Source organism: Gorilla gorilla, chromosome 2 (assembly GCF_029281585.2).
Source record: "Gorilla gorilla gorilla isolate KB3781 chromosome 2, NHGRI_mGorGor1-v2.1_pri, whole genome shotgun sequence".
Classification (NCBI taxonomy): domain Eukaryota; kingdom Metazoa; phylum Chordata; class Mammalia; order Primates; family Hominidae; genus Gorilla; species Gorilla gorilla.
In genome coordinates this window covers 171,558,005-171,581,013 of record NC_086017.1, presented here as the reverse complement: position 1 = coordinate 171,581,013, position 23,009 = coordinate 171,558,005, and the positions used below count along the sequence as shown (strand labels likewise).

At 40.6% G+C, this 23,009-nt stretch overlaps 3 protein-coding genes and 1 pseudogene across 11 annotated transcripts in view; 1 reads left to right on the top strand and 3 right to left on the bottom strand.

Moving 5' to 3' along the window:
• Positions 1-577: 577 nt before the first annotated feature.
• LOC101125654 (galactosylgalactosylxylosylprotein 3-beta-glucuronosyltransferase 3-like) lies at positions 578-1,568 on the bottom strand (annotated as a pseudogene).
• On the bottom strand, positions 1,497-4,195 carry LOC134757981 (uncharacterized). Its single transcript, XM_063703469.1, has 3 exons — positions 4,151-4,195; positions 1,957-4,070; positions 1,497-1,693 (listed from the first exon to the last, which is right to left on the bottom strand). Exons 1-2 carry the CDS (start codon positions 4,193-4,195, stop codon positions 3,417-3,419), a joined length of 699 nt encoding a protein of 232 aa, XP_063559539.1. The 3' UTR covers positions 1,497-1,693; positions 1,957-3,416.
• On the top strand, positions 4,019-18,474 carry TRIM59 (tripartite motif containing 59). Of its 8 annotated transcripts, none has more exons than XM_004037931.5 (3): positions 4,019-4,260; positions 5,182-5,251; positions 14,806-18,474. In XM_004037931.5, the coding sequence occupies exon 3, from the start codon at positions 14,809-14,811 to the stop codon at positions 16,018-16,020; it is 1,212 nt and encodes a 403-aa protein (XP_004037979.1). In that variant the 5' UTR covers positions 4,019-4,260; positions 5,182-5,251; positions 14,806-14,808; the 3' UTR covers positions 16,021-18,474. The 8 variants fall into 8 exon arrangements, with proteins under 8 accessions (XP_004037979.1, XP_063560411.1, XP_004037980.1 ...); XM_063704341.1 differs by having other exon boundaries at positions 5,182-5,255; XM_004037932.4 differs by having other exon boundaries at positions 4,019-4,293.
• Positions 18,475-19,005: 531 nt separating this feature from the next.
• The window catches only part of SMC4 (structural maintenance of chromosomes 4), a 35,409-nt gene continuing 31,405 nt past the window's right edge, over positions 19,006-23,009 (bottom strand). For both annotated transcript variants that reach the window (XM_019023793.4, XM_055381921.2), the window contains exons 20-24: positions 22,750-22,923; positions 22,132-22,314; positions 21,445-21,677; positions 20,754-20,937; positions 19,006-20,308 (exon numbers count right to left, since the gene is read on the bottom strand). In XM_019023793.4, the coding sequence (XP_018879338.1) occupies positions 20,156-20,308; positions 20,754-20,937; positions 21,445-21,677; positions 22,132-22,314; positions 22,750-22,923 (927 nt within the window). In that variant the 3' untranslated portion in view covers positions 19,006-20,155. The remainder of the gene's footprint in view (positions 20,309-20,753; positions 20,938-21,444; positions 21,678-22,131; positions 22,315-22,749; positions 22,924-23,009) is intronic.

Sequence of the window (23,009 nt, the reverse complement as noted above, 5' to 3'; positions counted from 1 at the left end):
GGGCCTCTAAAGCAGACTCCCTGGAGGCACCAATATAACCCTTCCCTTTTGGTGTCATAGTTTTCCCCCACTAGGACCTGAATCATCTCTATTTTAGGGGCAAACAATTCTTTCTGCTTCTCTCAAGCATTCGGCCTCTTCCTTCAAATATTTTTTCTTTTTTTTTCAGGTTGAGATTCTTTATTCTGGAGGTAGGAAGGGGGTCAGCATGTTCAGGTAGGGAGGGTCCAGCCCAGCTCCTCCAGCCCCCCAGTGCTTGCCCAGCCCCAATAAGTTACCCAGTTACTCAGCTGCCCTCCCTCCTGGGTCCATCTGTCCTTCTGTTCCACCCTAGACAGGGCCAACCTGGCTCAATACAAGGGCTGCTTGTCCCCAGCCTGTGGGCAGTGCCACATGGCAGGCTGGGGGAGAGGTGAAGCAGCAGGACCATGCCCTGGGTCTGGAGGGGCAGAGGGGCCACTTCTGGCTTCAAGCGGTCAGGACTTGGAAAACCACATACTGGGCAGGCCTGGGGCCCAGTCCCACAAGGTCTGTGACTGAAAAGAGGTGGTAGTTGGGGTGGGGCCGCCATCACACCTCAATTGCTGGGTCTGAGCCCTGGCCCTGCCGCTGCAGCTGCTCCTTCTGCTTCATCTTGGGCTTCGCTGTCTGTGTATGTCACACCAGTACCCGAGTGCAGTTGGCAGCCCGTGGCTCCAGGTCCTTGGGATCCACAAGGTGGCTTAGAAGACTGCTCTCCAGGTGGCTCCGGGGAGCAGTGGAATCAAACTGGGCATTGGGCTTAGCTAACAGCAAGGGCAGGGCCACAGCAAATCCGGCCATATCCACAGGGAAGGGCCTGTTGGGCTCCCATGCTGTGTGGAAGCCCACTACCCGGCTGTCCTGTACCTGAGGGCCCTTGACTCGCAGGCCACCCACCAGCCCCACAGGCCACACTGAGACACCACGGGTCCAGCGCATCTCCTCAAACAGCTCCCAGCTGTAGGTGTTGCCACTGTCAGCAAAGTACACGACTCCTTGGGTCCCTGGTGGTGATGGGTCCTTCTCCCCACCCACAGCACTCTCTCTGCCCCGGAGCCAGTCCAGGACCTTGTTCCGCTGCTCGACACCATGGGGATGAACCCAGCCAGGCTTGCCCTCCCGAAGTCGCTGGGCTTTGGGCGTGAGGACCACCAGGTGTGTGAAGAGGCGGCCAGAGGCAGCCAGCAGCCCTGAGACCAGCGGGGTGGGACCCTCAGCATCCTCCACCAGCAGTCAATGCAGCCGGGGCACCAGGCTCAGTGTCTGGGACAGCCGTACCAACTCTGCCTTCTGTACCAGCCTGGCATAGGTGGGGGTAACAACATAGATAGTAGGCAGGGCCTCGGGTTCAGGGGGCTGGGCAGGGGCAGGGGGTGGCCGTCGGAGTTCCGCTTGCAGCTGGGAAATCCTCAGATCCTTCTGCCGTAGCTGCTCAGCTGCTGCCAGCAGGGGAGGAAGGCAGTGACATGGCTGGCCAGCGCGTAGAGGAGGCCGGCGATCGACACCAGGAAGTAGGCGAGAAACACATTCTTCACCTTCAGCTTCATGGCCACGCCGCTGCCGCCCGTGCCCCAGCAGGCGGGGTCTCTCAAATATTATTTTTCTCCATGGGCTCAGGCTTTTTGGGAAACAACAGCCAGTAAGTCTAGTGTGAGGTTCTTCTGTTTTCTTGCTACATACATAACCGTTTTGAGGTAAGAAAGCACAGAGGGGAAAACAGGTGAAAAACATTATAGCTCAGAAACATTTTCAGCCATATTAATTCAATTCCAGAAGCAATTACACTTTTTTTAAAGACAATAATTTAATAGAAATATAGTACATTTACTGCTATGGAAAAATAATTCATAATACGTTGGGTTTTTTTGTTTGTTTTTGAGACAGGGTCTCACTCAGCTGCCCAGGCTGGAGTGCAGTGATGTGATCATAACTCACCGTGGCCCTGATTTCCTGGGCTCAAGCAATCTTCCTGCCTCAGTCTTCCAAGTAGCTGGGACTACAGGTGTGAGCCACCACTCCGGCTAATTATTTTATTTTTTGTAGAGATGGGTTCTCACTTTGAGGCCCAGACTGCTCTCAAATTCCCAGGCTCAAGCAGTTCTTCCACTTTGGCCTCCCAAAATGCTGGAATTACACACGAGCCACCACGCCTGTCCCACATGTTGTTTTGACAGAAAGTTACAAAGATGTCTATCAGGATGACTCCAATGTTTAATAGAAAATGTACATAAAGTCAAAACGAATATTTACCACCATGAAACAGTAGCTACCACCACAATTCACACTTCATAAGCAACCTTTTAAGGAGCTGAATTGGTGAAGCTATCTGAGATTGACTAAGGCCTAATATTGCCTTACTTTCTGCTTTATATATTTAATATTTTCTGTAATTTACTGAATAAAAGCCTAGGACCTGGATGTACTGCAATGTGCAGTATATAGAGCTCATAGCTTTTTTTTTTTTCTGGAATGCAGTGGTGCCATTTTGGCTCACTGCAACCTCCGCCTCCCGGGTTCAAGTGATTCTCCTGCCCCAGCCTCCCGACTAGCTGGAATGACAGGAGCCTGCCACCACGCCCGGCTAATTTTTGTATTTTTAGTAGAGACGGGGTTTCACCATGTTGGCCAGGCTGGTCTCGAACTCCTGACCTCAGGTGATCCACCTGCTTTGGCCTCCAGAAAGTGCTGGGATTACAGGCCTGGGCCACTGAACCTGGCCTAGAGCCCTTATCTTTATTTAGCACATTAGTAAACAAAATGACTTAAGTATAGTTATTGGAAGTTAAATAATTCAAACTTAAAGCTGTTGGAACTTTATTCCGAGCCTTGGGAGGAATGTGGCTACAGCCTGAGTCAAGCAGCAGGCATCTGCAACGTCTGCCTTTTGTTTCTATAAATAATTAAAATAGGAGGACCAAACCATACCAGAGATACAACCCCCTGAGATCACTACCCCCCCTCATGGAGTAACAAAGTACTTTTTCTTGGAATGTAGTAATCCGTAACCTACCAAATAGCTGTAAGTATGCACTGGTCTCTTAGGGGAAATGAAATCCTGTTAAAATTTGTCTCTGGCCACCTAGGCGAAACCCTAACTTCTTCACTTTGGAATGCTAACCCCATTTGGAGCTGGTGTCTCCAGGGTGGCTACCCTCAAGCCTTACGCTGGAATAAACTCTATCCTTAATCATATTTCCAGAACCTCACTATTTAAGGTTGACAGGAGAGGGAAGCGGTGATGTCTTGAGATAAAGCTGAATAAAGTTTCTCAAGAAAAAAAGGGAAAGGGACCTCTAAGCTGTACGTTGTTTTCTAACTCTAGGGAGTTAGAGGTGAAGTAGGAACTTGAAGTTGGAAGTGTTGAGTTGGACAGCCCTCATCTCTAGGCAATACTTTCATAAAGTGGAAAAACGGGAGAAGAGGACGAAGGCTAGGGAGAGACGCAGGGATCCACCCAACCCAGTCCTGAGTTTCCCACTCGCTCTCGGAGTTGAGTACAAAGAGCGCTCCAAAGCCCCTTCTCCTGTGCTCAGCCCAGTGCTCCGGTAGGTCAGGTCTCCGGAATGCGTAAACAAAAGCAAACAGCTGAGCGGCGGAGGGCGCAGGCGACAGACGTGGGTGTTCCCTGAGAATGTGTGGCGACTTCCCGGAGCAGCGGGTCTGTGAGGCAACGATGGAAGACACTGCGCTCCACAGCATAGCAGCAGGCCCCGCCCCGTGTGGCGCCAAGTAAAAGATAATTCCCCAGAAGCCGTCGGCCACCGGCGCTTCGCCTCGTCCCGCGCCAGGCCCCGCCTCTCCCCCAGACCACCGGTGCCATCCGGATTCCCCAGGCGGGACCCCAGCTCACGAGGCCCACTGGCCGAAGCTCCCCACAGGATAGAGAGCCGCTCCTGCGAGGCCAAGCTTCCGAGAGGCGGCCTGCACCTAGCACGCAGGCGCGGAAAGCTGGGCGCCAGCCTTAAACTGACTCCCGCCGCCTGCCTCGGGCCGCGCCGTCCGCCGTTTACTTTCGAACGAGCCCAGCAATAGTTCCCATTGGCCGATGCCTTGCAGTTGAATGTTGCCTGCAGACTGCGCCTGCGCCGCGAGGCTCCGCGAGGCCCCGCCCGGTCTGGGCACCTGAAGCCCTTCGGAGCGGAGGAGGGCGGGGACTCGGGGCGGCTCTCAGCATCCGCCTGGAGATCGTGGCGCTGTGTTTCCGTGCTGTGGAGTTGCCTGGTCCGCTTCCTCCCCGCGGTGAGTCTAAGGACCTTTACGGATGCGGAGAAGGTGGTTCTGAGTCCTTTTTCTTTTCCTGTAGCACAGTCTGGTGTGCCCTGTGTGTTGGGCGGGGAGTCCTGGGGGCGTGACGATGGAGGGAGTGGCTTGGGACCTGCACTCATTCCCTCTTGCCCCATACTGGAGTTTGAGGAGCCACTTTCCCGTCCCTCCACTGTGGAGCTGCGTTCCTGTGAGGGAGGAGGCCCTCTGTGGTGGCGAGGGTGAGCTGAGCGGACGCCGCCGAGTCGGTCAGCCCCGCGGGGTTGGGGACGGGCGGGTGCCGAGGCGGAGGCGCGTTAGGAGGGAGGCCTGGGAGAGTGGAGCTTTGAGAAGGGGAAGGGAAGAGTACTGCCATTTTGAGCCCCTTTGTGGGAGGTGCTCGCAGGACTTAAGTGAGGTAGGTGCAGTTACCCATTTTACAGATGTGAAGCCTCACTTTTGAGAGGTATTTGGTAATACTGACCCAGGTCCCACAGCATTGAAATGGCAGAACAGAGAGATGAGCAAACTATACTAAATCAGTTACAATTTAGAGCTTGCAAGGTATTTTGCTCCCATGGATGATTTTGTCTTGCAATTAATTTTAAGCACTCTAAAATGACCGTGAATGTTTTTTCTGCCATCACCATTGTTGGGTAATATTGTCGAGAGCTCATAAGCTACTTGACGTTGTGAAAAGAGGTCCTTTGTGACAGTCTGTTTGGTCAGAGTTAGGATTTTCAAGGAACAAGCGATACCTCTACTGCAGCTCCAGCAACTGTGTTGGTGTTTGTGGCTTTTCTGAAAACACAGTGAAGCATCGTGAAGATAAATATCAAAGACAGTGAACTAACAACCATTTTTATGACATGAGACAATAAGTTGAAAACATTAAAGATAACATTATTTTAATTTTAGAATAAGAATAAAAGATTCTGGAGGAGTTGGAGAAGAGTGTATTCAGCCCCTAAACCACGAGATCAACAAAGTAGGTAATCTGGGAGATTAAATAAATATGAAAAACAATTAAGTTTTTACAGAGTGTATGATTTAAACTACAAAGTGAAATTTAGAAGTCTTTTGAAAAAACATTGTGTTGGCGGTGTATAAAACTCCAACCATTTTATCGAAGGAGCGGAGCATAAAGTGAAAAATAAACAACTCCCTTCTCTGATCTATACCTTAAAAGTAGTCACTTAACTCTTTTGTACATCCTTCTAGAAATTTTACAAGAATGTGTACATCTCAAAACACATGCAAAGTTGTTATTTTATACATGAAGATCTGCAGAACTACCCAAAACTGCAAATTAAGTTACCTGGATACTTTTTCACTATGCATTCATATATTGGTCTTTTTAAATGAGTAAGTAGCTATTTAATCTGGCAAGGTGAAATTTTGATTTTAGGTGATGTTAGTTTTGACATTGCCTTTCACTTAACACGTTGATGAATATTTCCCAGCAGATATATTTTTGCTTTGAAAAGTACAACAAAAGCAATTAAAGCCTTAATTTCTCAAGTCAATTCCTGGTTAAATTGAATTAATAGTCTTTTTTTGTTTTGTTTCTAGTTTTTATTTTTATTTTTTAGTTTAGGGAAACAGGTTGATATCAAAATGAAAGAAAATAGTACAGATGGACAAAGAGAGTTAAAATCAGCTGACCATAGGATTTTTTTAATTTGAAAAAGTTAAGGTGATCTCTCATTATTTTTGTATATTTATATGTGACACAATTATTTTTAAAAATCTTGTTTCTCAGACTTTCTGCGACAGTGTTAAAAAAAATCTTATATATGTTTATAAATGGTGCAGTTGTAGTTATTTCTTAAGTAAGTCTTGACTTGCATGAAATGTATTTCTTCTTTATCAGTTAGGGCCACAAAGATGTGAGCCCCAGTTTGGGTGGTGGCACCACTTGAATTTTCCCATACTTAAAGCTGACTCACTAGAAGTCTTGGGGCAAGTCATCGAATTCTATAATGTAGTAAATATATTTTCCTTTCACAGGTTGTGAAATGTAATGAACGTTTTACAACTGTTCATGTTTAGAGTTGAAAGGCAGGAAAGCATTAGTGAATTAAAACTTAAAAACTGGTTTACACAGGAGAATGGGTAATGATATTTTCGGTGCTATTTAATCATCTATTATACTGTCTATTACCTAATATGCCAGTTAGACATCAGGGAGGCTCACTAGTGAATTGGCCCTCTGGAGAAAGACTTAATAAAAAGTTTGGAAATTCAGAAATGTATTTGTTTTGACACTTAAACACACTAGACATTAGTGAAATAATTTGTAAGTAGAGTGATTTAGCCTCAGGTTTCTTTCTGAGAAGATTCATTTTTTTATATTAATATTTCTCGGTTTTAAAAGAGAAGCAGGAAATCTTGAACTATTGGTTTTTACATGAGCTTAGTACTCACTAGAGGAAAATACATTTTACATGGATTATTTTACTTTTTTGCTTTTTAAAAACATACAGTAGTATAAATTGATTCAAATTCATTTAGCAAAAGAAAGACTGGATAATAGGCAAGACGCTTGAAAATTTTTTAAAGTTTTTTTTTTATTGTGTAAAATATGCTAAACATAAAATTTACCATTTTAATCTTTTTAAGTATGCAGTTTGGTGGTATTAAATACATTCAAATTGTTTTGTAATTATCACCATCAACTATCTCCGTTAACTTTTTCATCTTCCCAAACAGAAACTGTGTACCCATTAAACCAGCAGTCCTCAACCCTTTTGGCACCAGGGACCGGTCTTGTGGAAGGCAATTTTTCTGTGGACGGGTGGGGGTGGGTGGTGCATGGTTTTGGGATAAAACTGTTCTACCGCACATCATCAGGCATTAGTTAAATTCTCACAGTGAGCCACAGCCTAGATGCCTCGCGTGCGCAGTTCACAGTAGGGTTCACGCTCTTATGAGAATCTAATGCTGACACTGATCTGGCAGGAGGCGGAGCTCAGGTGGGCTTGAGGCGGAGCTCAGGTGGGCTTGCCCGCCGCCATGGTGGGGGCGCAGGGTGGGTAGGAAGGGTTGGGGACCCCTGCATTAAACGATAACTCTACATCTTCCCTGCTCTCAAGCCCTGGCAACTACCATTCTACTTTCTGTCTTTGAGGACTGCTTATTGGTTTTGATATTATATATATTATATGCTTTTTTCACATATAATGTGAATGTAAATTTTTTTTCCATTGAACTAATTGACTGAATTATATTAATAGATTTTTCGTTATTGAATTAACTTTGTATTTCTGGAAAGAACCTTTTTTAGTCATGGTACAGTGTTTTTTTAAATGTACTCCTGTGTTTGTTTTTGCTAACATTGTATTTAGAATTTTACATCAGTGTCCATTTTTGAAATTAGTCCATTTTTAGTTTGTATTGTGTCAGGTTTTGGAATCATGTTATACTGTCTTCAAAATATTTAGCAAACTTTTCATATTTGTATTCTGGAACAGTTGAGTAGGGCCTAGTCCACACTCAAGGGAGAGGAGATTTCAAGAGTATCCAGAAAGTGTAGGTCATTGGGGGCCATTTTAGAGGCTACCTATCACAGATAGCTAATGGCTTGTTTATTTACTTAAAGAACCAACTCTTAGACTGGTCATGGTGGCTCACAGCTGTGATCTCAGCACTTTGGGAGGCTGAGGGGGGAAGGATGTCTTGAGGCTAGGTGTTTGAGACCAGCCTGGGCAACATAGTGAGACCCTATCTCTACAAAGCATGAAAACATTAGGCATGTGTGTTAACATGCACCTATCAGCTACTTGGGAGGCTGAGCTGGGAGGATTGTTTGAGCCTGGGAAGTTGAGGCTGCAGTGAGCCATGGTCACACCACTGCATTCCAGCCCTGGTGACAGAGCAAGACTCAGTCTCAAAAAGAGCCATCTCTTGCGTTTATCAGTTCTAGCAATTTTTTTTTTTTTTTTTTTTTTTTTGAGACAGAGTCTTGTTCTGTCACCCAGACTGGAGTGCAATGGCATGATCTCAGCTCACTGCAACCTCCGCCTCCCAGGTTTAAGCGATTCTCCTGCCTCAGCCTCCCGAGTAGCTGGGATTATAGGCGTCTGTCACCCTGCCCAGCTAATTTTTGTATTTTTAGTAGAGATGGGGTTTAGTCATGTTGACCAGGCTGGTCTTGAACTCCTGACTTCAGGTGGTCTGCCTGTCTCGGCCTCCCAAGGTGCTGGGATTACAGGTGTGAGCCACAGTGCCCAGCCAGTTCTAGCAATTTAAGTTTTCTAGTTCATTATCATCTTCCATTTATCTTTATTCTTTTTTTTTTTTTTTTTGAGACAAAGTGTGGCTCTGTAGTCTAGGCTGGAATGCAGTGGAACAACCATGGCTCATGGCTCATTGCAGCCTGGACCTCCCAGGCTCAAGCAATCCTCCCTCCTCAGCCTCCTGAGTAGCTGGGACTAACAGGCGTGCGCCACCATACTTAGCTAAGTTTTTTATTTTTTGTAGAGATGGGGTTTCACTGTGTTGCCAGGGCTGGTCTCGAATTGCTGGGCTCAAGTGATCCACCTTGGCCTTCCACAGTGCTGGGATTACAGGTATGAGCCATTACACCAGGCCAATTTTTATTCTTTTTTTTCCACTTTTCCTCTTTTTTTTTTTAAGTTGAATTATTTTATATTCCTTTTGGTTTGGTAAGTAAAGTGTATGGTGTCAGCTCTGCCCATGTAATTTTTTTTTAGCTCTGTAGATTTTACTGAAGAGTATTTCTGTTGTTTCACATGAATAAATTATGTCGTGGCTGTGTACAAAATTCTCAGCTCATATCCCTTTCCTTCTAGACTTTGTGGACATTGCTACATTGTGTTCTAGCATTCCTTGTTGCTGGTGATGTTCTGGTTATTTCCTGCTGTGTAACAAACATCTGAAAGCTTGGCTGGCCAGATATTCAAGATGTCTTTTTCACTCATGTGTCTGGAAACTCCTTGCCCTTCTATTTGGCCTGTCTCTTCAGCAAAGTAGCCTGGACTTCTTACATAGCAGTTTGTGGCTCCGAGGCAGCAACCTGCCAAACTAGTTAAGGGCTATACCTAGAACTCACCACATCACTTATACTGTATCCTATTGGTCAGAACAGTCACATGGCCCACACATATTCTAATGGGGGAGAACAGATTTCATCTCCACGTGCAGGGAGTAGCAGCAAAGTCACATTATAGGACAGCTCATGTGGGAGATAATTATTGTGGCCATTCCAATTTTGGAAATTCCAGTCTCCCAGAGGAGGATTCTGAGACCTTTGGTTTAGTTTTCCTTTTTTCATCCTTCTTTTCTGTGTGGATACTTGTAGAATTGTCCTTATTTCTTTAAAATTGTATTATATTTTTAATTGCTTAATAGTTAAAAGCGAAACCATGATTTATAATGAAAAACAGATTCTTGCCCTCTAGAAGCCGTCACTTTTATCTGCTTTAACATTTCTTTTGCTATTTTCTTTTATATTTCTAGATATTTATTTTTTGTGGGTTATTTTTTAAGTATGTATTGACTTTCTTATAAGGAAAAATTAAGATTTAGTTCTTAAACTGTTTCCTTCCCTTACTTTCCCCCTCAATATAATTTTGTTACTCTTTGGTAAAATCAGTATTTGATATTTACAATATTATGACTGTTACAGTGACAGCTGAGCCATATACTATAATATTAATATTTCCTCTCTTTTCATGATTCTATCAAGTTTTTTCCCTAAATTTAGTTACCTCTCAATATGTTTCATATACATGAAGCATTTCTGTCAGTTCCATTTATTTACTTAAAGATCTGTCTTCTGCATGCCTGAAATCACAGCACTTTGGGAGGTTGAGGCAGGCGGATCATGAGGTCAGGAGATTGAGACCAACCTGGCTATCATGGTGAAACCCCATCTCTACTAAAAATACAAAAAAATTAGCTGGGCGTGGTGGCGGGCACCTGTAGTCCTAGCTGCTTGGGAAGCTGAGGCAGGAGAATGGCATGAACCCAGGAGGCGGAGCTTGCAGTGAGCGGAGATAGCGCCACTGCACTCCAGCCTGGGCGACAGAGCGAGACTCTGTTTCAAAAAAAAAAAAAAGATCTGTCTTTTGGATCTTTCTTCCTCTTCTAGAGTGACTCTTACCTAGGCTTTCACAGTTGTCCTGGACTTTATTTTGCCATTATGCTGGCGAACTTTTCTTTTCTCCCTGCAGTAGCTTCTTTAGAAAGAGTTGGAAGAAGGTTGTTCATTTTTGAGATCTTATATTGTCCAACTGTCTTTATATCAAAATGGATTGTTTTTTTTTCTAGGTATAGAATTTTAATTTCCATTTCAGAAGTCATTTTTTTCCCCTGAGAATATCAAAGGCATTACTCCATTGTCTTATTGTTTCCAGTGTTACTGATGTTTTTACTGTTTGGAAACCTACATACAGCATAGCTAAATCCAAGATGTTCATCCTAGAAAATATACATAGGTTAATTTTTTGTTCTTTTTCTTCCTTTCAGAAGCCTAGACTGGTTGTGGAAAATTTCTGCTGCATAAAATTTCATATTGGTTTCTGAAAGAACTAGCCTGTAAGCATGGTAGCCACCTGTATCTTTTTTTTTTTTTTTCTAAAAAAGACAGGGTCTTGCTCTGTTGCCTAGGCTGGAGTGCAGTGGCAGAGTCGTGGCTCACTGCAGCCTCAACTTCTTGGGCTCAAGTGATCCTCCTGCCTCAGCTTCCCGCGTAGCTGGGATTATAGGCGTGTATCACTGTGCCTGACTAATGTTTAATTTTTTGTAGAGATGGGGTCTCTTGGTGTTGCCCAGGTTGGTCTTGAACTCCTGGCTTCAAGTGATCTTCCCACCTTGGCCTCCCAAAGTGCTGGAATTACAGGCGTGAGCCACTGCACCTGGCCCACCTATATAGTTTACTTCTCAGGCAGCAACCAGAGTCAGAAAGTTCCTGACCTTAACAAAGTTATTTTTCAGTTCTAGTTTCTCTTGAATTTGTTGCCTAAAATTAGTTTTTAATCAGTAAATCAGTGAGAAAAGGGTAGTCTGAGAATAGATTTTGACTTCTGTGAACTTCAAGTTATCCATAAATTTTTGTCTAAAAAGTATTATTAAAAATTTTACATATGATAGCAGTAACTTTGACACCAATCACGATTTTTGCTTCCTTTTTTTTTTTTTTTTCCTTTTTTTGAGACAGAGTCTTGCTCTGTTGCCCAGGCTGGAGTGCAGTTGCGCCATTTCGTGCCTCAGCTTCCCGAGTAGCTGGGATTATAGGGATTACAGGTGTGCGCCACCATGCCTGGCTAATTTTTGTATTTTTAGTAGATACAGGGTTTCGCCATGTTGGCCAGGCTGGTCTCAAACTCCTTGCCTCAAGTGATCCACCTGCTTTGGCCTGCTTCCATTTTATATAAGCTTAGGATATGCTTTACAATCTCGTGAATATTCTCATTCTAAAGAAAGTTGAGCTTTTGGGCCCCTAAGTGCATTCTCAGAGTTGTTCCCTAGTTTTCTGCAAGCATAGAATAGGGGTTTGGAGAGAAAAGTTAGATTCTGTTTTAGGACTAGTTTTGCTACTTAAACAATTGAATAGCTCCAGTAATATTAAATCTAGATTAAATGTACGTCGACTGCTCAAATTTTATTTCCTACAAAGTGTTATTCTGTTTATTCCTCCAATGTGAATTCTGACATCACTGAAATACTCTGAAAAACACATTTGTTTTTCTTGGGTGGTTTCTGTATGACTTCATAGCTTTCTGTAGGTGTAGGGTAAAGTTGTAAAGTCTTGCCAACATGCACTCACTTGAATTTATCTGCAGTGAATGTCATCTTCTTTACTGTTGCTCAATTACTTTAATTTGCTGGAATGCTCTACAGTTCAAGCTTAGTCTCTGTGTGACACACTTTGGCTCATTCAGGATCTGAATATTGTCAGTCTGAATGGAGTGTTTTTTTTTTCTTTCTTTTTTTTTTTTTTTGAGATGGAGTCTCACCCTGTTGCCCAGGCTGGCGTGCAGTGGTGTGAACTGGGCTCACTGCAAGCTCTGCCTCCCGAGTTCACGCCGTTCTCCTGCCTTAGCCTCCCAAGTGGCTGGGACTACAGGCGCCCACCACCACACCTGGCTAATTTTTTTGTATTTTTAGTAGAGACGGGGTTTCACCCTGTTAGGCAGGATGGTCTCAATCACCTGACCTCATGATTCACCCACCTCAGCCTCCCAAAGTGCGGAGATTACAGGCGTGAGCCCCTGCACCTGGCCTGAATGGAGTATTTTCTGATAGATTTTCGTTTTACACCTTTTCCTAAGCAGAGATTTTGCTATTAAAAAAACAAAAAACAAAAAACCCCAAAACAAAAATCTGTATTAACACAGGTCTCTGAAAAGGCATTTGTTCATTGAACCAGTAACAAGTGAATGCCTGCTGTGTTAAAATTTGTGCCTAAATTGCAGGAATATAACCATTGTTTAGACACAATTCCTGCCCTTATAGGAGGCCTACATTCTAATGTATACAGAAAAGTTACAAAATTCTTAAATAAAATCTTGTTAAAGTGCTATGAAGTAAAAATGCAGTGTTTAATGAGAATAACAGGGGACCTAATCTGGGGAAAAGGCAGGCTCAAGTTGAGCCTTGAAGGAAGAGTAAGAGTTTGACAGATCGTAAAGATAAGGAGCCAAGTTTGCATTTTATTAAAAATGCAGTTAGTTACTTTTAGTTGCTGTTTTCACAGATTTTTAATCTTAAAAGTTAGTTTTATAGCATGTGATTTGGTAACCTTTATATTTTACGTGAATGGCACTTGGGTGTTTATTTTTTTTTGAGACGGAGTTTCGCTCCTGTTGCCCAGATGAGTGCGGTGGTGTAATCTTGGCTCACTGCAACCTCCACCTCCTGAGTTCAAGCAATTCTCCTGTCTCAGCCTCCCAAGTAGCTGGGATTACATGCATTTGACACCACACTGGGCTAATTTTGTATTTTTAGTAGAGATGGAGTTTCTCCATGTTGGTCAGGCTGGTCTCAAACTCCCAAACTCAGGTGATCCGCCCGCCTCGGCCTCCCAAAGTGCTGGTATTACATGCATGAACCACTGCGCCTGGCCATGGCACTTGGGTTTTTAAGTTTTGCCTAAGGTACTTTCAACAGTGGTATAACTTGATTTTTCTCTATCAAGGGGTAAGCTAGTCTTTAGAATTGTGGCTTATGCATTGAGGGTAGGTATAAAGGAAAGCAGTAGGAGGTGGTAGGGTGCAAAATGGTCAGGCTTCTGTTACTGGAAATATCAGTAGTAGCTTGCCAAGAGGTCAAGTTACTTGTGTCAGAGATGGTCTCTGAACTATTGCTGCGTTTCTTTTTCTGTCTCAGAGAAATACGGATCGAGAGACTTTCATGAAGGAAAGATGACTAATGGTCTTCTTTTTGTTCTTTACCATTTAGTGCTCTAGTTTTTCACTTAAAAATTAAGGCAGTAATTCACAGTTACTATAGTCAACTCTTATCTTTCAAACTGATTTTTATTATAAGAATTAATTCAAAATTTTTCTGCCTTCTAAATCTGCAAGTTAAAATTATTGCTTTAGAGAATTATACTATGCTGATCCTGGGGTTTAAGCGTTCTTGTATTCTAATTTGAGAAGCTAAAAAATTTATGCTAGTAACAGTTACTGTGGAGAAATTTGATAACTTGCTTTAGAAACCATTATTGAGCCAACTGGGACATGTTTCCTCCTTTTGTGTTAAATAATATACTTTTGCTAAGCCTAACTTGTTGTAATAGAAATAGTCTTGTCTACTCATTATATGTGCTTGGTTTTGATTTTATCATCTTAAATGTTAAAATGTTGCACAAAATAGTTGTAATCACTAAGTAGACTTTAACAGAACACTTCGAATTTTAGTCTTTATTATGTAGTGTATTAGTCTGTTTTCATGCTGCTGATAAAGACATACCTGAGACTGGGTAATTTATAAGGAAAAAGAGGTTTAATGGACTCACAGTTCCACGTAGCTGGGGAGACCTCACAATCATGGCAGAAGGTGAAAGGCACGTCTCACATGGCGGCAGACAAGAAAAGAGAACGAGTGAAGCAAAAGGGGTTTCCTCTTACAAAACCATCAGATCTCGTGATACTACAAGAACAGTATGGGGGAACTGCCCCCATGACTAAAGTTATCTACCGCTGAGTCCCTCCCACAACATGTGGGAATTATGGGAGCTACAATTCAAGATGAGATTTGGGTGGAGACACAGCCAAACCATATCACATAGCAACAAATTTAAATAACTTAAATTTGAAGCATTTTACTACAAATTAATGATAATTGTTTTGTTTGGGATGATTTTGGTCCCTAAGGAATAAACTCTTAATTGTGATCAATTATTCACTGTGTATACTAGGAAATGAATTACTCAGAAAACTTCATTTTAAAAATACCTTGTTCTCTTTTAAATGACAAGCAGTATGGTAACAATTTGGAGGTTAATGCCTAGAATGTTAAATAATATGTACAGGTGTCTCTATGTAAACTTAAAATACATTTTTCTCTTGACAGGAAATGCACAATTTTGAGGAAGAGTTAACTTGTCCCATATGTTATAGTATTTTTGAAGATCCTCGTGTACTGCCATGCTCTCATACATTTTGTAGAAATTGTTTGGAAAACATTCTTCAGGCATCTGGTAACTTTTATATATGGAGACCTTTACGAATTCCACTCAAGTGCCCTAATTGCAGAAGTATTACTGAAATTGCTCCAACTGGCGTTGAATCTTTACCTGTTAATTTTGCACTAAGGGCTATTATTGAAAAGTACCAGCAAGAAGACCATCCAGATATTGTCACCTGCCCTGAACATTACAGGCAACCATTAAATGTTTACTGTCTATTAGATAAAAAATTAGTTTGTGGTCATTGCCTTACCATAGGTCAACATCATGGTCATCCTATAGATGACCTTCGAAGTGCCTATTTGAAAGAGAAGGACACTCCTCAAAAACTGCTTGAACAGTTGACTGACACACACTGGACAGATCTTACACATCTTATTGAAAAGCTGAAAGAACAAAAATCTCATTCTGAGAAAATGATCCAAGGCGATAAGGAAGCTGTTCTCCAGTATTTTAAGGAGCTTAATGATACATTAGAACAGAAAAAAAAAAGTTTCCTGACGGCTCTCTGTGATGTTGGCAATCTAATTAATCAAGAATATACTCCACAAATTGAAAGAATGAAGGAAATACGAGAGCAGCAGCTTGAATTAATGGCACTGACAATATCTTTACAAGAAGAGTCTCCACTTAAATTTCTTGAAAAAGTTGATGATGTACGCCAGCATGTACAGATCTTGAAACAAAGACCACTTCCTGAGGTTCAACCCGTTGAAATTTATCCTCAAGTAAGCAAAATATTGAAAGAAGAATGGAGCAGAACAGAAATTGGACAAATTAAGAACGTTCTCATTCCCAAAATGAAAATTTCTCCAAAAAGGATGTCATGTTCCTGGCCTGATAAGGATGAAAAGGAAATTGAATTTTTAAAAATTTTAAACATTGTTGTAGTTACATTAATTTCAGTAATACTGATGTCGATACTCTTTTTCAACCAACACATCATAACCTTTTTAAATGAAATCACTTTAATATGGTTTTCTGAAGCCTCTCTATCTGTTTACCAAAGTTTATCTAACAGTCTGCATAAGGTAAAGAATATACTGTGTCACATTTTCTATTTGTTGAAGGAATTTGTGTGGAAAATAGTTACCCATTGAAAACGTCAACCTGAATTGTTTAAATGGGCTTATTCTGTACATTGCTAAACGAAAAATGGGGTAGCATGGATAAAGAGCAAACTAAGCTTTATTAGCGCTGCAACTAATATATACAAATGTTTATATTTGTTGCTTCTTTTGGTTAGCAATGATATGTCAAAGTTATATCTGAAATATTCAGATCTTTGGGAAACAATCTAGTAACAATTTGAAAAGTAATACACTATCCCATTTTTATTGGCTTTATGAAGGTTGACATAATGTTGCTGTGACATTTAAACATTCTTGTACCAATATTGTCTTTTACCATTATTATATACTGCAGTTAATTGGCTTTACAGTTCTTCATATATATAGCAAAATCCTGAAAGAACATATACCTTTATTTTGATGTGGCTTGAAGCTTTTGAATGGGTGAATAAGGATGATAGAAAGGTTTCAAAATCAAGCAACAAAGTCTTAAAGTGATAAGGCATGGCTTAAAGATCTTTTGATCAAACATACCTGTGTTTTAGATAGATTTAAGAGCCCTAAATGTTTATCACCATTCACTCCAAATAAAACTATTGCTTTTGGATAACTGTTAGAGTAAAGTGGCTTTTTAAAAGCAATTTTTGAGACTGGGTCTCACCTTGTTGCCCAGGCTGGAGTGTAGTTGTCTGGTCATGACTCACTGCAGTTTCGACCACCCAGGCTCAATCGATCCTCCCGCCTCTGCCTCTGGAGTAGCTGGGACAAGGCACACACCCCCATGCCTGGCTAATTAAAAAAATTGTTTTTTGTAGAAACGAGGTTTTGCCATATTGCCCAGGTTGGTCTCAAACTTCTGGGCTCAAGACATCTGCCCACCTTGGCCTCCCAAAGTGCTGGGATTACAGACGTTAGCCACACTGTGCCTGGGGGCCAGCATTTTCTAATACTTGTCATATTCTATAGTTTGTGCAAATTTAAGATTGTATTTTTTTTCTGCTCGTCAGTCAAATCAGTTCTTGGATTAAAAACTCATTCTTACTAGAACAGAATCATGTTGGTAACTTGGTCTGCAACAGGTTTTGATGGCATCATGTGGACTCTATTCATCTTAACTCATTTAAATTTTCTACCACATTCCCTTAAGCTAATGCAAAAGTAGCAACAACTTAATCTTTTTTTTTTTTTTCTGAGACGGAGTCTTGCTCTGTCGCCCAGGCTGGAGTGCAGTGGCGTGATCTCGGCTCACTGCAAGCTCCGCCTTCCGGGTTCACACCATTCTCCTGCCTCAGCCTCCCGAGTAGCTGGGACTACAGGCACCTGCCAACCACGCCCAGCTAATTTTCTGTATTTTTAGTAGAGACGGGGTTTCACTGTGTTAGCCAGGATGGTCTCTATCTCCTGACCTCATGATCCACTCGCCTCAGCCTCCCAAAATGCTGGGATTACAGGCGTGAGCCGCCATGCCTGGCACAACAACTTAATCTTTTATTAGCTTTGCTTAAGAGGGCCAATTAAATCAAAGCCCTTTAGTTCCCTTTAACAGGGACTGGAGTTATGGATGCATGTGTTACGACTTTTGGCCCACTGTCCATGCAACTCTAAGTGCAGGTTGATTTGCTTTCCAGAAATCCCAAAGGGGCTGCTCTTGGATCACCGAAGAGCCTTACCTATATCAAAAAGACATTCTGGGTCAGATTAGACTATGCTCCTGGCCCTACAGATTGCACATAAACTATCATAAATACAGCTTTTTCAGGGAACTAGTTCTAAAACTCTTTCCTGCTGAGAGTAAGTCTTAACACTAAGATGACTGTATTATATCAATTTATTATTAGAATCAGACTTACACCTAGCACAATTAACTATTGTGTGGGCAAAAAACATTTAAAGGGCATAGTAGAGGTAAGGAGAGACACATACTCAGCTATTTAGAGATAAAAATACTAAGTTGCACTGATTACTTAAAATACTAGTCACACCATAAAAGTGCCCTGTAGTTTCAAAAGCACATAAGCAATGAAATGTTAGCCATTATGTGTTAAACTACTTAATCTCATTTCTGTGATGTGAATATTTTTAACCCCTTTTGTAGATGAGGGAACTGACAAGTGACTTGTCCAAGGCCATATAGCTGTGAGAAAACCCATGCATTCTCTTTTCAGAGTTCATGCTATCACTCAACTTTAAAGTAGGCCAAGATTAATGTTGGTAAGGGTTTGTAATCTGTAAGAATGCTAAAAACGTAAGTATATATATAAGATTTTAGATTTGACATTTTGTATCTTGCCAGTTTTTAGGAAAACTTTTCATTTTGTTAAGTATGCATGAATATAGTTGAGTATATGAGTAACTGGTTCTTATGCTGTTTTGTATTTTTACCAGCAGGAAGATTGCAAAAGTTAACGTATGTAAATCTTGAAATATTTCTAAGTTTTATGTATAACAAAATATGTATTTTAATAAACTCCTTTTGATATTTTATTTGCACTGTCTTAATGAGACTCAGGAGTGGTAGCTATGGGATTTTCACATGGGTCCTGGGTACTTCTAATTCTTTGAAACTTAGTACTGCAGGCTGGGTGCAGTGGCTCATGCCTATAGTCCAGCACTTTGGGAGGCTGAGGCAGGCAGATCACTTGAGGCCAGGAGTTTGAGACCAGCTTGGCCAACATGGCAAAACCCTGTCTACCAAAAACACAAAAATTAGCTGGGCACTGTGGTGTGCACCTGTAGTCCCAGCTACTCATGTGGCTGAGGCACTTGAATCGCTTGAACCCATGAGGCGGGGTTGCAGTGAGCCAAGATCTTGCCACAGCACTCCACCCTGGGTGATGCAGTGAGACTTTCAAAAAAAAAAAAAAAAAATCTGAGCTCTACTGCATTGGTTATTAAAATATAATAAAAGTATTAAATTCTATTTTTGCACCAAATGAAAACACTTGATTATCATTATAGCATTTTAAACTTACTTTTCCCTTATATATTCTTTAGAACAAATTAACCATACTTGAATTTCAGATCTTGCTTTCTTTAAATCTTTATTTAAAAGTCCATGCTAATAATGTGTTTACATTTTTAGTTACATTATGATACAAACTGTTGGATTTTTTAAATATCTAAAACAATGGCCCACTGAAGAAAGGAACAATTAACTCTTTAATTAATTCCTTAGGATAAATATACCCAGAAATTTAACAGCTAGGGCAGACTTCTAATACAATACCGAAAGTCCTTCCAAAAACCAAGTGGTTGCCAACTTATGTCCTGTAGCATAACATTCTTGAGCCAATAGTGTAAAAATACGCTGACAATTTTATAGGCAAACATTACTCAAGGTCTCTTACTTTCCACTTATTACTAAAGTAATTAACCCCTAAATAGATGCTCCTCAACAGTGGGACTACATCCTGGTAAACCTATCATAAGTTGAAACTATCAAGTTGAAATGCATTTAGTACCCTGATAAACCTATCATAAAGTTGAAAATTTGTAAATTGAACCAGTGTAAGTCAGAGGCCATCTTACTTCATACTCATGAAGCAACTATAGTGGGATATTTTTCAACTTACGAGATAGCCTAGGCTTGTTGAAACACTGTCCTAATTTACTGGCTCTCTGGTAATTAAGTCATAAATGGTCAAACATCAAATTCTAGAAAAGCATATATTTAAATTCTCATCACTATAATTCAGAATGACTGGTTTACAAAAATATGTTCATAGTATTTGGGTAATAACTGTGGTGATTGTCTCAACTGGCAAGCTAAGTGGAATGCCTTAAATAATCTATCCAAGATTAGTTGGCAGGCGTTTCCAGTGTTGGTAAATCAAAGGCCCACGAAGGTATGCTGAGCCTTGATAGCACAACCTTGCTTAGGACTTTGCCTCAACTAACATACTTTTTAGTTTGGCAAGTTACCTGACCCTCCAGGTAACTCATTTTTCTCCATAGTCTGCTACTTACAAGATTGTCATATTTTTGTAATCTAGAAGCAATTATAGAGAATATTTTATTAGACTTTACAAATGACAACTGCATAAAACAGAAACCAGTTTCATGATCTAGTTTAAGGAGTATGTATTTTATACAACTCATAATCCTTTACAAATAGAAAAAAATCAGTAATACACTGAATCAACTTGAAGAATCTTCAGCATAAAGTTCAACAAAGTCCCTTAGATGCAATTTCTTTTGGATTTACAGCAACACTTTTTGTTATGTTGTATGTCTTGTAAATTCCAATAAGTCTATCCGAAATCTCAAACATATTATTTCGAAGAGAAATTATTATGAACTGTGCATTTTTTGTTTGTTCCTAAAGAGAAACAAAGAAAAGTCAAACATTAAGTAATAACAGGTAAATCACACAAACATGTAACCTCAAATATTTTTTGGACAATAAACATTACATTGATAACATGTAAAGGAATGATGGCAGGAATAATTCATAAAACAGTATTTGAGTGTGAAAGGAATTTGGTTATTTTGACTTCTAGTGGAAAAGATCTAGGAAGATGACCTAGGATTCTAGCTGTGATTCTGCTACTAATTTGCATTTTTAATTTATATTTTACTCCTCCAAAATGGAAATATTTGGTTCAAATAAAAAATAATTTGGTCTCCACTGATACCAGAGGAGATGGAGATGGAGTTATTAGACAATAAAGAAAAAGCTCAATTGTAAGAAATAAAGAATTCCATGTGTAATGTTTAGGATACCCCTAAGTTTCTGGAATGAAAATCCCAAAATGATTACTTACATATATATAAAACGCAACAATGGACACATTTTTAAAATCAAGGGCTGCATCAATCTCATCCATGAAGTAAAGGGGAGTGGGCTTGTAGTGGTGAAGAGCAAATACTAAAGCCAATGAACTAAGTGTTTTCTCTCCTCCCGAAAGGTTGAAGATCTTTTTCCAACTTTTCTTAGGTGGTCGAACACTGAAATGATTAAGAAAATCATAGTCAAATTACCTGTAAAGCTAAAGCTAAGACCTTGTGATTTGTTTTCCATAATTGAGTTCTACTATCTTTTTTAGGAATCTGTAACTTGCTTTTCACAAATATGAACTCTCTTTTCTGTTATTTTATAAAAACGTTATTGGAGGATGCATACATAGGAGCACATACAAAAGTTTTAAGATTTAAAGAGCAAGCTAAGTATTATACTTCTTGCTATTCTTTCTCATCAAATACAATTTCTCAATCCTCATGTTAAAAATGCCTTGAAAATTTAAGAAAAGATGAACTAGACAAATATTTTGTAAATACTGGCTGTCTGCCCCTGTAAACTGCAAGCATAAATAGCATGCAAGCAAATTAGTATTTACTAGTAAATGAAACAAGTTGTACATCTTGCCTTCATATCCTACCTCCAAGAAATACTGAGTTTGGAGAATATGTAGAAAAAGGTAACAGTGGGATTATAAACTCAGCGTAATTACACACCTGAACATGATTCCTTCAGAGAAAGGATCCAAGCTGTCTACAAGCTCGAGTTCAGCATCCCCTCCCAAAGTAAGCATTTGGTAATTTTCCTTTAATTTATTTGTTATTATATAAAAACCTGCCATAAATTCATTAAGCCTTTGTTTCCGAAGATCTTCATATGCCTGTCTAAAATTGTCTCTTTCATAAGTAATTTTGTCCAATTCTGCTACCCGTTGCAAATACAATTCTTCCTGTGAAAAGATTATGATAGGGAAAATCTATTCAGATAAATTTGATATGATAATTAGCATTGTTAATTACTTTGTTTTGAGACGTAGTCTCGCCCTGACACCCAGGCTGGAGTGCAATGGCGCGATCTCGGCTCACTGCAACCTCCACCTCCCAGGTTCAAGCGATTCTCCTGCCTCAGCCTCCCGAGTACCTGGGATTACAGGCATGTGCCACAACGCCTGGCTAATTTTTTGTATCTTTAATAGAGACAAGGTTTCACTATGTTGGCCCAGCTGGTCTCGAACTCCTGACCTTGTGATCCACCCGCCTCTGGCCTCCCAAAGTGCTGGGATTACAAGCGTGAGCCACCACGCCCGGCCAACAGCATTGCTAATTATACAAAACTAAAGATCAGAATTTAGGCTAAGGACTAAAAAGAACTCCAACTAGTATACATACACAGTTCATTCATACCTTCTTTTTATACTCTGCGATGGCACCGAGGTTTGGTTTCATTTCATGACACCGGGCTTCCAAAAGTGCAATTTGATTTGTTATAGAATCTGGATTCTTGATCGCTTCAAGATCCTCTGGGCTTAGAACTGAAATCTCTTCAATAGGATTATCTTCTATAGGATGCAGTGATATTTTTGAAATCTAAAAGTTCAATTTAGGGGAGAGTTAGAGAAGGCATAATATTACATACAATTCATTGTTTAGAAAAAAATGACAAATTACACAGCTATGAAAACAACAGGAGTTGTGACTGATTTATCAATTATTTTTCAAAGGACTTCAAGAAAAATAGTTGTAACACTCAAAAGTGTCCATGTAATCTTTTCTTAAATGTCCAGATGAGCCCCAGGGTGAAAGGGTAGTTGTCTAATTCTAATCGTTACTCAGACTTTTCTGTATATAACAATTTATATTGTTATGTCCCCTATAAACCTGAGAAGTGATCACAGAATTAAAAATCACAATGTAGCTCACAAACAAAATTTAAGAACCCCAACCCCCTAAAACAATCCTCCCCAAACCCTCCTTTTTCATAAAGAATATGTTTAAAATTAAACTAAACGGTAACAATCTCACCTCTTTGTGCCAATATTTTATTTTAGAATTATGTTCAGCAATGTGACCATCTATTTGTTCAAGTTTCAACTTAATACTAAGTGCATCTTTTTGAAGAGCATGTTCATTTTCTTGAATAACTTTTAATTCTTGAAGCAGATTGCGATGTTCTTTCTGGATCTCTGGTAAGGATTCCTAAACACCGAAAAGAACTGCTAGATAGGATAGAATTTTCCTAATAGAGCCATCATTTTCACATTACAAAGATGAAGGAATTACCA